The sequence below is a fragment of the Nomia melanderi genome, chromosome 1, assembly GCF_051020985.1.
Source record: "Nomia melanderi isolate GNS246 chromosome 1, iyNomMela1, whole genome shotgun sequence".
In the NCBI taxonomy this organism is placed as follows: Eukaryota; Metazoa; Arthropoda; class Insecta; order Hymenoptera; family Halictidae; genus Nomia; species Nomia melanderi.
In genome coordinates this window covers 22,359,619-22,376,924 of record NC_134999.1, presented here as the reverse complement: position 1 = coordinate 22,376,924, position 17,306 = coordinate 22,359,619, and the positions used below count along the sequence as shown (strand labels likewise).

At 31.1% G+C, this 17,306-nt stretch overlaps 1 protein-coding gene and 2 long non-coding RNA genes across 7 annotated transcripts in view; 2 read left to right on the top strand and 1 right to left on the bottom strand.

The window, feature by feature from the left end:
* igl (IQ calmodulin-binding domain containing protein igloo) overlaps positions 1-17,306 on the bottom strand; it is a 135,214-nt gene that overhangs the window by 63,870 nt on the left and 54,038 nt on the right. For all 5 annotated transcript variants that reach the window (XR_012998358.1, XM_076366592.1, XM_031991830.2 and 2 more), the window contains exon 2: positions 6,535-6,849. Coding sequence is in view for 4 of the 5 variants with exons in the window: in XM_076366592.1 (XP_076222707.1) it covers positions 6,535-6,849 (315 nt within the window). In the remaining variant the exon portion in view is untranslated. The remainder of the gene's footprint in view (positions 1-6,534; positions 6,850-17,306) is intronic.
* LOC143174429 (uncharacterized) lies at positions 6,793-10,812 on the top strand. The gene is made up of 3 exons (XR_012998381.1): positions 6,793-6,871; positions 8,535-8,962; positions 10,401-10,812. It is a non-coding gene; the product is annotated as an uncharacterized LOC143174429 (long non-coding RNA).
* Positions 13,693-15,286, top strand: LOC116433594 (uncharacterized). The gene is made up of 2 exons (XR_004236323.2): positions 13,693-14,070; positions 14,557-15,286. It is a non-coding gene; the product is annotated as an uncharacterized LOC116433594 (long non-coding RNA).

Sequence of the window (17,306 nt, the reverse complement as noted above, 5' to 3'; positions counted from 1 at the left end):
TTATCATCATTATTAATGTTATTGTTATTATTATTGTTATTATTACTGTTATTATTGTTGTTATCATTGTTATCATTACTGTTATTATTGTTATTGTTGTTATTATTATTACATTATATACAAAATAATATCTGATAAATATAATAAACAATATATATTTAAGAGATATCTAATAATATACATAATATTATATATCATCAGTTATCACTTTCAGTTATTATTTAATTTATTTTATTGTATTTATTTCATTGTATATATAAAATTTTATTTTAACAAAAGAAGTAGTATACTGGCAAATTTGAAAAATCTTATTTTTCAGGTCTTCCTGAAAAATGGTCAACTATTGGTACCAGGTGCCTCCCCCTCGGACGAAATTTTGAATTTCATTAAAATATCGTGAAACCTGCATTCACTAATATTATTCGGTGGAATGACTGACCAATCGCCGGCGGCAAAATACGAACATCACGGTAATGGTAAATTGTGGACCGCTTAGCCGGCTAGTATTCACGGCGAGGAATTTCTCGATAAACTCTCTAACATTATCAAATCGATTCACTGTGGCCCCATTCCATGCTGCCGGTGCATATAAGTGTCGATTGAGACATCACAGGAGGATAGTCAAAAATAGATGAATAGTTTTAAATAAATAAATAGTAGCGAATTGTTAATGTTATAATTAATTGGATATCTGAGATATTTAATTTTTAAATAGTAATAGTATTTAATACTATTCAAAATGCACCGTTTGAAATGTTAATTATAATTGTTTTTCAAGTTTGATTATAATGATTATAAAATTCGTTAAAAATACAATATTCAGTTGAAGAAAAATTATTAAGCTGAAAAAATAATTATAAGCTGAAATTTGAAATAGTCAAAAATAGATGAATAGTTTTAAATAAATAAATGGACTCATTTCAATCAGCAGAATCTCAGCAATTCAATGGCACCACATTTGAGAAGGTAATCCATAAGTATGAAATCTTCATCGAACTCCCCAAAAACCAACTAATTAAGAAAAAAAAGTGTGTTTTTGAAAGCATTCACCGATTTTAAAATGACCATCAACGTGTTAACATCACGCGCGATTGCTTTGTTTCGGATTAACACCAATTGTAAGAACTGTCCCGTTACAAGCGCGAGTGGTCGGAATTGGAGGACAATTACTCGCGAGCAATCCTGGCCCTTGAAAATAGAAATCTTCTTAACTACTACAGTCAGCTGTGGACGGGCAATCGAATAAATGGCTAGTCGTAAAAGCAATCTTCGAAACGGGACGATGTATCCTCGCCACATAAGTATTGATCTGGTTGAACGTTCTGCAAACTAGAACCGTTCGATTTAGACGTTCTGGCACAGTGGGACGTAATCTCTGAGACGCGACAGAAACTGAAGACGGAAGATATCTCAGCTTTTCTGTTGTATAAAATATTTTTTTATTTTTTCAGTTCACATTTTATATTTTCTGCAATTTTTGCGAACTATTTCTTTAATATCTAATTTTTAATTATTATTTTATTTTTATGACTTTCAACTATTATTTTATTTTTATGACTTTCAACTATTATTTTATTTTCTAATTTTTAATTATAATTTTATTCTCTAATTTGTAACTATTATTTTATTTTCTAATTTTTAACTGTTATTTTATTATGTAATTTGTAACTGTTATTTAATTTTCTAATTTCTAACTACAATTTTATTTTTTTGCAAATATCAATATGTGTGTGAATACTATTAAACTTTTGTTGAATAATTATTCTATTGTATTTATCACTAATTTTATTTGTCGAACAATTATTCTATTTTTATATATCACTAATTTTATTTGTTGAATAATTTTATTCTATTTTATTTATCACTAATTTTATTTGCTTAAACAATTATTCTATCATCGAGAATCGAACCTGGGTAATTTCGGTGGAAAGCAAGTATACTACTGATTCAGCCACCACTACTTTGCCCTATTCAATACTTTAGTATTTGATTTTCTGTTATGTAAAATATTTTATATTTCTTCAGTTATATTTTATAATAATTTAAATATTTCACTATTTATAACAATTTCATTATTTCACTGTTAATCTATTAGTTACAATAATTTCATTATTTAATTTATTCCACAATGCAACGTAGAAAATCTGCACACGTTGATCTCGATTAAATTCACAAGGAAGCTGGTTCTTGGAAGAATGCTTGACACGTATTTTTTTCCTTATCAGCCATCATCTACATTGATAGAGAGAAAACAGCCCTCAATGTTGAGGGGTAGAAGTAAATTTTTTGGAATATCTTTGAAACTGAAGAATGCGAAAAGAAACTTTTCTCTCAAATTATGATTTGATGGAAATGATAATTATCAAATGATAATTATGCACTCCATCAATAACCTAATTACCCAAAGAAATTAACAAAGAAAACCAGTTGTTTAAATAATGTAATAAACATTTCAAACGAACTAATATAAATTTAGGTTAAATCTCTTGAACATGAAACTATGAAAATTATTGTTATTATTATTATTATTATTATTATCATCATTGTTGTTGTTGTTGCAATTGTTGTTGTTTTGATTATTGCTTTGATTGTTGTTGTTGTAATTGTTTTTGTGATTGTTGTTGTTATTATTTATTAAAAATTAGGTCTTGGTTAGTAATTTTCCATAAGAATATGAGTTAGTTATGTAATTCCATTAAAAAAGAAGCATTTATTACACATTATTATTTATTATTAAATGACTAATTATTATTTATTATCAAATGACTTACTTATTGATAGCAGCATTTACCAATTATGTTTCTTCTATTTATAAGATGTTCGAGTTAATGAGAGTAATAATTGGATAGAAAGCTTCCAGTTTCACTGGCAAACGAGAAATGAAGGGAAACGATGGACAAGCAATTAAGGAGATAAGAATTATTGGCGAAATAAGTACACGTAACCATGCATTCATGCGTAGCATCCATTCCACGTAGAAGCTCACATAAATAGACTTTGGCGGTACGAAAGGAAAGTATAATAGTATAACTTTTAGAAATACATATTTATTTTGTGTAGCTTAATAATAAATAATAATAAAAAAAGATGTAATATATAATAGTAAGTTTTGTTTAAATTATCAGATTTTAATAATAGATTCAGTTCAAAGCGTCAAACTTGAGTGTTTACTTTCTAAATAAGATCTTGTATCTAATAATAAATTTTGTTCCCAGTATCGGACTTGGATATTTCATTTCCAAAGATAAAACATCTTTCATCTAATAATAAATTTTGTGCCCAGTATCGGACTCGAATATTTCATTTCCAAAGATAATGTCCTCCATCTAATTCTAGAGAAATGGAGCTAACGTCAACTTATAGAATTTGTTCAACGTATCAGATTTGAATACTCATTTTCTAAAGAAAATAATCTAACATCTAATAATAAATTTCCTTCAAAGTATTAACCTCCAATGTTTGAAACTTGAAATGAAATTTAGAATTTCGTGCTGTTCTGTCTTTGGGAATTAAATTCTCCCTGGAATTAAAACTCCGCTACCCTCTTCCTCCATCAACTGGTCTAATATCTACTTCTAGGATTCGTTCAAAGTGTCAAACCCAAATAATCATTTTCTAAACAAAAACAGAATATTATATATATATACCTTATATTTATTTTGATTTATATATATATATATATATATATCCATACAAAACTATACAAAACTACATGAAACTATATAAAACCATATGAAACTATATAAAACTATATAAAACTATATAAAACTGAAAGATGTAAATAAAATTATAATTTTATCATGTACAATATGATATTGTAGCTTATAATATGATACAATTATAATTATAATATTCTTATGTACAATCAAAAAACATAGTAAGAATACTACAATTATAATTATAATATTCTTATATTATAATCTTATATATTATATATTATTATTTTATTTACTTTAATTTATATATTTATATTTAGATATTTATAGATTTAGATTTTTATAGATTTACATTTTTTATTAAATTATATTTAGATTTATATTATTATATTGTTATATTATGTTTATATATATATATAATATTAATAATAATATTAATAATAATAATAATAATACATAGTATTATAATAATATTTACTAACAAATTCCCTCAAAAATATCAACCCCCACCATTTACCATCCAAAACACCATCAAACTCTAAATTTCATTCGAACTTCCAAACTCCACCCCCAACCGATCTAATATCCCCTGATGGGTTTGTCCAAAGTTTCCTTACACCTCCACGTTCGCACACACGTGCCCGCTACATAAGCGTCGCTCGCTCGAGGTCGGACGCGAGAGGGACGGGAATCCGGGTCACGGAGCCAGCCGAGGAAATCGCGAGCAATTTCCGCGGGAATCCCGCGAGCTCGGCTAGGAATTCCGAGACGGTAACAATCTACGAGGGACTCTCCCGTGGCCCGGGGGAGCCACCGGCGAGAAAACTGCCGGACGGGAAGAAAGTGCCGAGTTTATGACGCGTCTCGTTTGCGGGCTGCGCGGAACGCCGTCTTTTCCGGGCGGTTTGGGAACTATGGGACGGGGTGGGGGATTCGGTTTTGGTTGGGTACAGTGTGGGGTGAGAGTTTGGGGTTTGAAATGATGGTTGTGTGTTAAATTGAAAATTAAGTGAGGTTATATTTGGATATTTACTTTAATTTATTTATATTTGGATATTTAGAAATTTAGATTTATTTATTTATATTTAGATATTTTGTAATTTAGATATTCTGTAGACTTAGATTTTTTATTTATTTAGATATTTATAGATTTAGATTTTTATAGATTCAGATTCACGAACACTACATTTGAAAAGGTAAGGTTCAAGTTACTGCAACTGAAATGTTCTTCATTGCATGTTTAACCTTAACCTCTCAATCATAATACCGATGTATTACTGAGACTGTTCCGATTAAATTGAGTCCAAACACGATGGGAATCGGACTAGTTTTATGGTTTCATGGAAACGAGCCTTTAGTCTCGCTGAATACAGGAAGTTGGTAAAAGTAGTCCGATTCCCATCGTGTTTGGACTCGTTTCAATCAGCACAATCCTAGTAATTCAATGGCACTATATTTGAGAATGTAAGTTTAAAATTACTGGAATTGAAATTTACTTGACTGCATGTTTATCCTTACCTTCGCAAACATAGTGTCATTGGACTGTTGAGATGTTTGGACTCATTTCAATCAGCACAATCCCAGCAATTCATTAACACTACATTTTAGAAGGTAATGTTAAAATTCTTGGAATCGAAATATTATATAAATATTTATTATAATATATAACGAATTAGTGTTTATTCTAACCTAACCTAAATATTTAATACAACAATAAATTCCTCACTATAAAATTTGTAATATTTACAATAATATTTATACAAAAATATTTACAGCCTCACATTCTATTATTTTTTTTAATGATTATTATTTTAATTAAAAATATTCATTACCAAGGAATTAGTATTCTAACCTAAATATTTAATACAACAATAAATTCTTTAACATAACATTTATAATATTTATATTCTTTATATTAATAATATTTATATTATATTATATATTTAATTATATTAATTTTTTATTATTAGCATATTCACCTCACCACACAAACAAACAACAAAAACACAATCCAGCAATTGAACACCGAGAAACAATGTTAGGCATTTAATTCCGCGCGGGACATAAACCGACGCACACGTTCGAGTCGAATCGCAATTGGCCGATTGCAGTCGTTGTGCTTTGAAGTTAGGAACTGCGTATAGGAATTGGACTCTGGAGATCGGTATTAATTGTTTAGTATATTAAATATTTTCTAGGGAATTATTCCTTGGCATAAATGAAAAAAGGTGATATTCTTAATTATTTATTATTGCTCGAGAAGAATTGTATTTTAGAGGTAAGCATTAATTATTTGATATTTAATTGTCAGTAATTATTTGATATTTAATTTTTGCATTTAACATGTTAAACACTGATAATGTTTTCTGTGGAATTATTTTTTGCGATGAAGAAGAGGAGGTGAAATTGTTAATTGTTACTAATTTTAATTGATATGAAATTGTTACTATTTGACATTTAATTGTTACTATTTGATAAAACACCACCATGAAAATGTTTTATATGGAATTATTCTTTTGCAATAAAGAAGTGGAGGTGAAATTGTTAATTATTTATTATTTGGAGTTACTGAGTTTGTCGTATATTATTATTAATTTAGTTAGATTGTTAACTGTTTGAGTGGTAAGAATTAGTGTATGATAGTGTAGTGTATATATAAATATTATTATTAAAAAAATATAAAAATATTAAAATATTAAAAAAATATTAAAATACTGTTATTAAAAATTCTCCATTATTATTCGAAACTTTACAATATGCAAAATTTCCTATACCAAATCAAACCCTACCTCATAGTCACCTCTACGACAAACAATTCAAATATCCCTCCACAATCAACTCCCTCCGAATTCCACTAATCCACTCACAACACACTCACCCTTGTCGTCGGCGCGGAACTGCTCCTGCAGCTGTTCCTTGGTCGGCTGCGCGCCGGATTTGGTCCCCGTCTGCTTCGCAGAGGAATCAGTCTCTTTCATACTTTTCCTGGCGTGGTGCCCGCGGAACGCTGCCTGTATCCTCGTCGCCGCCTCTTCCCTCTCCTTCCCGCCTGTCTCGCCCTCCTCGGTCTCGGCGTCCTTCGACTCAACGGGCTGCTCCGTCTGCTCGGCCAACTTCGAGTCCTTGTCCGCTGGCTTCTCCTGCTGCGACGAGTCTAGCTTCTCTGCGCTGGTCGCTGATGCTTTCGGGATGTCTGGAAATTCAAGGAGAATTGTGTTAGTGGGTGACATGTTTTTTTTCGATTGAATGTTTTCTTCTTGTTTTTTGTTTTTCGTTTTTTTTTTAATGAAGAAGTGATTGTAGGTTTGTGGTTGTTTGAGGTTAGGTTTAATGTTGACGTGATTAGTAGCCTAGAGAATTTGTCAAAATTTGACAAAATATTTTTTCATAATGCGGAACAAAAATTGAATATTTCATGTCATAACCTATAATATCTGGAAATTGAAGAGGAATTGTGTTAGTGGGTGACATGTTTTTTTTTTGTTTTTTCGATTGAATGTTTTCTTTTTGTTTTTTCTTCGATTGAATGTTTTTTTTATTTTTTTTGTTTTTTTAATGAAGTGATTGTAGATTTGTGGTTATTTGAGGTTAGGTACAGTGTTAACGTGATTAGTACCCAAGGGAATTTGTAAAAGTTTGTTATGTAACCGTAAAATACAGTAACTATAAAATAGAACTTTGAGTACTTTATATTTTATATCTTTTTTCATAAAATATAGTTTGAGTACCGTATATTTTATATTTTTATTTTATAAAATATAAAATATAATAAGGACACTACTGTTTATTTCATATGTCATAACCTGTAATGTCTGATAGTGAAATTGTGACAGGCAATTATATTAATATTTGTATTTTAAAAATTGTTAATACAGAATAATTGTTATTATTATAATATATGGTTCCAACATCGAATAATTTTTATTATTATAATATGGTTGTAACATAGAATAATTTTTATTATTATAATGTGGTTGTAATATAGGATAATATTTATTGTTATAATATAATTATAATATAGAATAATATTTCATATAATATATACAGCTGCTATCTTGTAAAATATTTTCTTTTCATTTTCTCATATAAACGTCAAGGACTGTCAAAAATACAACAAACAAAGAACTGTTTATAACTTTGTGGTTGTTTGAGGTCAGGTACTAAAGATACCCTATGGAATTAATCACAATTTATCACATAAGTGTAAAATTTATCACAGTAAAATTTATCAAGCTTTATCACGTAAGTGTAAAATTTATCACAGTAAAATAAATCAAACGTATAACACGAAGACAAATTTTGTCGGTCCGTTCAGGACGCAGAGCTGTCCGAATAGTCGCGGTTGGTTTCGATATAAACCACGTAGAGCGTACTTTAAAAGTGAGAAGTGCACTTGAGGGTACACGCCTTCAGGTCAAGGATATCCGACTCATCAGAATTGTTCCTCCTTCACACTTACACATTATGAATTCGGGGAAATGCTCGTGGTTCTGCGGAATAAAAATAAATTCCATCTGAATTATTCGAAAAACGAATGTTAAACATTATTTGCGTAGGCCTTCTGTATATTCTAATTTGAATAGTCTTTATTTATTATTGTTATTGTTGTTGTTGTTGTTACCATTGTCATTGTCACTGTCACTGTCACTGTCATTGTCATTGTCATTGTCATTGTCATTCTTGTTACTGTTATTGCCATTGTCATTCTTATTATTGTTATTCTCATTGTCATTCCTCTTATTGTAATTGTTACTGTCATTCTTGTTATTGTTATTGTCATTATTAATATTATTATTATTTTCATTACGATTTCTATTGTTATTAATATTATTGTTATTATTATTATTATCATTATTGTTGTTGTTGTTACTGAAATAGAATATTCCATGCATCGCAACCTACAACATCCGCAAACAACTAAAAACAACCGCGAACCACATCGCCCCAAAAGCACAGAAAACCACGTACCGCCAGTTCCCCAGAAAAACAGGATTCCGTGTCACGAGCTGAAATCACCTGATATTCGCGCGCACCGTCGACGCGAGATAAAAGTTCGCCGAGCTCGCGGCTCCCATCTGATTTTTCCGCCACGCACCGGCCCGCGTATTTGCGCCAACCCTTTGTGCGGATAAAGGGCCACATTGTCGGCGGCGTATCGCGGACGGCGAACGCGGGCAAAGAAAGGATAACAAAGGGGACCGTGAATCATTGCCCGCGCACCGCTAGTGACACGTGTAACGCTGCATTCACGCTCCTGCTGCTGGAGCCTAATTACTGGCTGCGCGTCCCGCTTGGCGTTCGTCCCGGTGCAGCATACTTTTCGCTTTGGGATTGCAGTTGCTTCTTTTTAGTTGTCTGTTTTGACGGTTTTGTTTTGGGTTATGGAAAATTGTATGGAAGAACGATTTGTTTATTGGTTAGATTGTGTTGTTGTTTTGGTTATGTTGTTTAGGTTATGTTTAGATTATGTTGCTTAGATTGTTATGTTTAGGTTATGTTGCTTAGATTATTATGGTGTTTAGATTATGTTGATTATATTGTTATATTGTTTTGGTTATGTTGTTTAGATTGTTATATTGTTTTGGTTATGTTGTTTAGATTGTTATGTTGTTTATAGTGTTGTGTTGTTTAGATTGTTATGGTGTTTAGATTATGTTATTTAGATTGTTATGGTGTTTAGATTATGTTGCTTACATTGTAATTTTAATTGGTTATAAATTAAATAGTTTACAAATAAATTTATTAATAATTAATTGTTTATACATGAAATAATTTACAAATAAATATATTTGTAATAAATTGTTCATATACACGATAGTTTATACAATGTACATAAATTAAACAATTAAATCAACGGTGAAATAACAAGACCCTCTGCGCCGAGGATTACCGCGGTTAATAAATGCGCAACGCTGAATATCGAGTTTACCTGCACAGGCATTAAAGCCCGTTTGTTTCCCGATTGCCGCGTGAAATTTAAAAGCACAAAGGGATTAAACTCAGACCGCTCTTAGGAAAGTAATTGGAAGATTCGCGGTGCTTTCATATTCAGCAGATTCGCTCTGAAAGAGGATCGGCCGAGGAGATTAAGAACGAAGGGAAAAAAGAGGTATCGCCGGTTGTCCCGTCACACCCTTCCTTTCGAGCGGCCGATTACGATGGGCTATTAAAGCGAGGACACTCGCGGTGGTTGCATTATTCAATCGGCTAAATGTTGCTCCATTCGAATCCCGATTTAAACTTCCGCGTCCCTTTTCAACGGAGCTTAACATAATCTGCGGATTGTGGAATGGGAAACTTGTCAGAGTGGTGCTCGGTTAAATTTTACAACTTCGGGTTTCACAAATTTAACTTTAAATGTTGATTCACTGAAATTGGAGCTATTAAGCTAATAGATATTGTGGAATAGGAAACTTGTCAGAGTGGTGCTCGATTAAATTTTACGTTTTTACTTTTTATGTTGCTCCATTGAAATCACGATTGAAACTTACGCGTCCCTTTTCAACGGAGCTTAACATAATCTGGAGATTGTGGAATGGGAAACTTGTCAGTGGTGCTCGGTTAAATTTTACAATTTCGGGTTCTTGAAGTTTACCTTTAAATGTTGCTGCATTGAGATCGGAGTTTAATATAATAGAGATTGTGGGATGGGAAACGTGTTAGAGTGAGGCTCGGTTAAATATTACAGCTTCCGGTTCTTAAAATTTAACCGAACCGAAGAAATAAGAAGATGTTTGCTTCCAGGAACGAATTGAGTAGAGATTGACGAATGCAGAGAATCGATATAGTGAGTGGAAGTGGGATAGACAGTACGAGAATCGACGGTCGAGAAGACTTCAAAGTGATGCCGCACGCGTTAATTGTAAATATGGAGTGAAGAAAATTTGAATTGCAGTGATTTTAACGGCAGCTTGTTGAATATGATGTTATTGAATTGCTGAGATTTCGCTGATTGAAATGAGTCCAAACACGGTAGGAATCAGACTAGATTTACGGAATTGATATAATTAATGAAATTAAAAGCTAGTTTCCATGAAATGGAAAAAATAGTCCGATTTACGTCGTGTTTGGATTCATTTTAATCAGGAGAATCTCAAAAATTCATTGGCAGTACATTTGAGTAGGTAAGATTATGTTTATTAAAATTTCAATAAAAAAGGTGAATAAAAATTCAAGAATGTATTTTCTGTATACAAATAAATTTGCAAAGTTTCAAGAAGATGTATTATATCGTTTTTTAAGAGCAAAACTTCCAAGGTAAACCATTAAAGCTGACCGAGAAATGGGGATACCCTCTTAAGGGCTTCACCCTTCACGCTTCATTGAAGTCCCCACCGGTACACGTGTAATCTCCATCACAATATCACAACGTGCGTAACGCCACAAGTTCCACTCAATGAATAACTTCCAAACAGAAAGTGAAAGTTTCATATTTGTTAAACAAATATTTTTTTCACTTTTCAAATATTTTTATATACTATAATACAATAATAAAAAATAATAAAAACTGAAAAAAGATCAAAAGTAATCAAATGTAATAAAAACTAAACAAATAAAAAGTAATAAAAAATAATTAAACCTTAAAGAAAAATAAAAAATAAAAACTGGAAGAAAGATAAAAAATAATAAAAACTGAAAGAAAAATAAAAAATAATAAAATCTGAAAGAAAAAGAAAAATTAATAAAAACTAAAAAAACCACACTACAGTCACATCCAAAAATGATCCACCCCGAAGTACACTCCGCCCAAAAAGCAACCCCAGGTGACCAGTCACACATTTTCCCCAACTGTCGTCGGCGCAGAATTTACGCGATGGCGCGGCGAATAAAGGAAAGACGTCATCGCAGCATTCTTTATAATTTATTCGGTGCTCGTTAACCCGGCCGAGCTCTCTCGCGGTGCTATAAGTGCCGGCCGCACGGCACTTTAGCCTGGACAAAGCTGCTTAACGAAACGGGCTCTCGCTTCGCTGGGATTTTCAGCGTCGATGATCCGGAATTCAGCGTGCGAATGTGAATTATGTAAAAATACCTGGCCACGTAGGCGGGAGGCAGGCGGACGCGGCACGTGGTTCGATGGCGGGACAGTCAATCGACTTTCCGCCATATTTTTATATGATTATTTATACGTCGGAGTTTGTCGTTAATTTTATTTCTTTTAAGAAATTTAAAAAATGTATACGATAGTAATCAATTTTTTGGTATTTGAATAATTATTATTTATATGATTATTTATACATTGGGAGTTAAACCAGTATATTTAAAATAGATACACAACAAAACTAATTAGAAGATCAATGAATATCTGAAAGATGAATTCATGTTCACTTAACGCCATACTAATTGTTTACTTTATGAAATTATCGGAAGCCGATATTAATTATTGCACAACACGGAAAGCTAAACTTCACTCCGCCACTGTATTATCTGTTTTCTGAGCTCGGCGGATAATTGTTTTTATTTGAAATTACGACACCTAAAAAAACCGCAGGTATTATTAAAGTTTCAAAGTATTCATGGAAGGCCTTGATTAAAAAATATTAGTTCCTTCAGATACGTTAAAAATAATTTAAAATCACTTTTAATACATTATCTAACCAGAAAATATTAGCTAGTTTATTGAACTTTAATAATACTTGATGATTTAATAACTATCTTTAAACAAGGCTTTTTAATTAACAATTAAATTATGTTACTCCATATCATTTGCTAACTGAAGGATTATAATTACTATTGTTAATGAAAGGAATGTCTAAAATCCTCTTAATTACACTTTGAAGAACAATAGTGATTATAATCCTTCAATAAGTAAATCGTGTAATTAGTAACATAGTTTAATTATTATTTGAAAAGCATTTTTTAAAGAAAGTCATTAAATCGTCAAGTAATAAGTAGTCAGATTTATTAAATTTTTAATATAAGATTACAAGCAATCGATGAACCTATTAATTAACTATTAAGAATAATGATAATGATGATCATGATGATGATGATGTTGACAATGATGATGACGATGATGATGTTGATGACAATAATGATGATAATGATGATAGTGATGATGTTGATGACAATAATGATGATAATGATGATAGTGATGATGTTGATGACAATAATGATGATAACAATGATGATGATGGTTATGATGATTATAATAATAATAATAATAGTGTAATAAATAATTTACTAAACATTTAATACAGTAGTAATACTCCTGTAAAGGAAACAATAAATGTTTTACATGGCAATAATAATATACTGAACATTTAAACATTTTATACAACAACAATATTGTAATAAATGAAACAATAAACTCATATAATAATAACAACAACAGCATAATAAATAATATACGAAACATTTAACACAGCAGTCATTCAAATTAAACATGAAAATACCACGTGACGTAGACAACATTATCGGAATTAAATGAAACCCGCGAACGCGTTCGAGAGTATCTTCGCGATTTATAAATGGCTTAATTAATTCCGGTGATAATAGACGTCCCCTTTTATGATCTCTCCTCGGTTAATATTATTTCGCCCGGGCCGATTCGAATCAAGCGAAACAGTGGTTACTGTTTTATTCGCCCCCCCCCCCCCCTTTAATTACGGCGCGTGAATCGGCTGGAATGAGAAGATCGTATCTCGTTAACCTATTTTCGCCGTTAATATCGGGATTTTCAAAAATTCATGTCATACCAAAACGGGGCGCCAATTATCCGTTGTATTTTCGGATCGATCGGCGGCTGCCGGAATTTTATGCAAATTCGAACGTTCGGCGATATAATTAGAACAAATAATAACAACACCGGCGAAGGAATTTTTCCTGGCAAATATTATAAAATGCACTCTCAATATTTTAATGATTTTTCCTAATCGTCTGCATTCTATGCGATTTTTCAATTCAAGTTCATGAAAATAGAATCATTTAATATAATAGCAAATAGAATAACAAAGTTCTAATGTAATAATAATAATAATGACAATGACAATGACAATGACGACAATGACGACAATGACGACAATGACGACAATGACAATGACAATGATAATGATAATAATAGTATATTGTTTGTTACATTATTGTTATTATAAGATACTATATTATTTGTTACACTATTATTATTATTATTATCCATCGATTTTGTTTTTATTAATTTTTTTATGAAAAAGTTGTTCTCCATTTAAAACACGATAATTATTATTACTATTATTACAGGATAATCAGTGATGGAAAGACTATCGGGACAGTAATTACACAGTGGAACCTCATTTGTTCGAACATCGATTATTCGACACTCGATTATGCGAATGAGCAATTATACGAATTAAACCACGTACCCAGTAATGTTTACAATTTCAAACGCGTATTATTCCTGCGTCGATGCATGGCACGATTCGACTTCATTTATATTGTAAGTTGCATAACCTCGAAAAAATTCCTATATATTTTTATATGTTGCTGTAACCTCAAAATTATTAAAAATAACACTCTTTGTCGTTTGAAAATTGATCTACTTTTTATAAATCAAGAGGCAACTCTCAATCGTCATTTGAATCAACACAGCAAAATTATAAAACTTGAAATTCAATATTAAATTTTGCATAATACATCAACACATAAAAGATTAAAACTAATAATATATTATTATATAATTCTGCAGCTTGTTTCATGCAAGATTTCTCTTTACATTAATTGCAAAAATGTCATACTTCACCTAAGAATAATGAATACTTATGATTAAACATATTATCAACTCAAAATAACTGAGTAAATAAATAAATAAATAATTGTTTGAGAACTCACGATTCTGGCTGGATGTATGGCACGTTAATGAAGACGTTAACAGAAGCATGAAATAGTTTTAATTCAACGACATCATACAAATTTCTATTTTCAGCTATTCGTAAAGCTATCAACGTTTTTATCAAAATCTGTCAGTGCACGACAACAGTAAACAATGGAAATTTACTGCATGGAGCTTTATGAGACAAACTTTGTTTTATTGAGGTCGTAAACTGCTGCCACATGAAATTCAACATAGTAATAATCTTAAAACTGACCATGCTCTTAACGATAGAGTCGTATTATTAGCAAAATTTTATGTTCAATGAATTCAACGTAATTTATTTTTATGTTTTAATTTATATTCTAACATTATTATGTTCATATCGTGTTCTATTATGTATATAGATCATATTATGTTCTAATTATGGATTAATGAACAGTATTTTAAAATTGAGGTTCCACATGGACCAGAAATTGAAGGAAATAATGTATAACTTCATTTTCATTAACAGGGAAATTAAAAGATTCGTAGAAGTAGAAGTTTTAATGTTGATAAGAAATTTTGAAACTTGTAACTTTGTTTAAAAATTTTAGAAGCATGTTCGTCAAATAAAATGTCTATTATTTGAAACAACTATAACGTGAGTAAATTTCAAATCAAAACCATTATAAAGTGAGACTTCCAAATTAAAAGTGATTAATAATTTCGTAATTTGTATCTTGACTTATTAATCTGGTTAATTTATAATTTATATAATGTACAGAAGCGCACAGAAATGTATATAATATATAAACTTGCACAGAAATGTATAGAACGCATAAAAATACTTTAAATTACTGTATTCCAGCATGTCAGGATTAGTTTGTGGACGAAAGTTTGTTGCAAACATATTGCAAGGTCCCGTTTCATGGACTTCACACGTAACTTTAAATTATAGTCACACTTATGAAGGTGCAGCGAAAAAAGGTTGATTAAAGCTGAAGAAACTTTTATCGGAGAAAGTTTAATGGGGAGTAATCAATAATAGTGACACATTGTCAATTACGTAGTGCAGGTCTGCGAATATAGGGCACTATCTTCAACGGTATAAATACATCCTTTGAGCACTACTCGATAAGCTAATGCTTTTCACGCACAGTGTACAGATTAAATAAATAAAAGCGGTGTAGGTCTTTAAATATTTAGTTGCATATTAATTTCTGTAGTCGTACACCTGCTGGTAAAGAAAACAGGAATATTGAAAATTATTTTCCCATTAATATTCAGAGATTCAATAAAACTGAATATTATAATATAATACTATTGAAATATATATAATATTATTTATTTATTATAATATAATATCAAACTGTTAGCTTGCAATTATATTTAGTTATAAAATTTTATTTCAACAACACCGTTTTCACATTTCACATAAGAAATTATATTTGAAGAGTTACGAAGAATAGTTCAAATAATTGTTACTTATTTTCCTGTCGACTTTAGAAGGTAATGTGTGTATTCTTTAATCGACCAGTGACACTGGTTTAATTATGCAAAATAAAAGCGTTCCACTTAGATATATTGAACCTTCTAATAAAAGAAGAAAGACTGAGAAACTCCGCTTTACTGCTTTAGAAGTCCCAGGAGGCTCCGATGTAGGCTAAATGATCAGCTCCATTATCCCATTCAATTAGAAAAAATATAAAATCAATACCACTCAACTTAACCAACTCAGAAGCCTATAAGGTTAAGTCCGAGGAACAAAATTTGAGAGAATTAATATTTGGGCTTGTGAAATGATTACATGACATGTACAGAAGTTGTAAAAAGAAATGCTTCCTAACCTAGAAAAAAAGTGTAAATCCTTGAATAATTAAGAAAAATATTTATTTTAATAAATTCACAAAAAATATCCAAACATCAACTTAACTATATTGAATTCTGAAATAATTATGGGACATATTTAAAAGCTATAAAAAGAAATGAATCCTAACCTAGAAAAAAAACTAAATCCTTGAATAACTAAAAATAGTATTATTCATTCCATTAAAATTTACAAAAATCAGAAAATATCCAAAAGTCTGAAACAATTACACAAAAATAGATGAATGGTTTTAAATAAATAAATGGACTCATTTCAATCAGCAGAATTCCAGCAATTCAATGACACCACATTTGAGAAGGTAAGGTGTAAGTTACTACAATCGAAATTTTCTTCACTGCATATTTAACCTTACCTTCTCAATTATAATACCAACAGTATGTTAAGATTCTCCTGATTAAAATGAGTCCAAACACGACATAAATCGGACTAGTTTCATGATTTAATGGAAACCAGCCTTTAATTTCGTTAGTTACATCAATTCCGTAAATCTAGTCCGATTCCCATCGTGTTTGTACTCATTTTAATCGGCACGATCTCAGCAATTCACTGGTAACATTATTTCCTAAATCAGACACTTCCACATAAAAAATTAAACAATCTACAACTGTGCATTCTACAACGACAATTTCGAAAAACAACTTGATTGCCCCGTGGTATTTCCGAATCACTGCGGTTGTACACGTGGGTCGTAGAATACGCTCGATATAGGTCGAAAAATCTACGACCATGTAGAACGGTAGTTTCTCAATTTACATGCACAATGTCCCGGCACGTCTGGCGCAGTCGGTTGTACAATACCACTCCATATGCCCGGCATTTGCATACCGATAGTGCTGGTAATTTTGCGTGCGAAGATACTGTTGATTTATTTCGCCGGGGCTCGTTTAAATCATCGCACTGCTTCGACTTCGAATTAAAAGCGGCCGCGTATCTTGGAATTTACAAGTTCCCGAAGAATGTTCCGGAAGTTTAATTGGATCGACGGTCTCAGGTT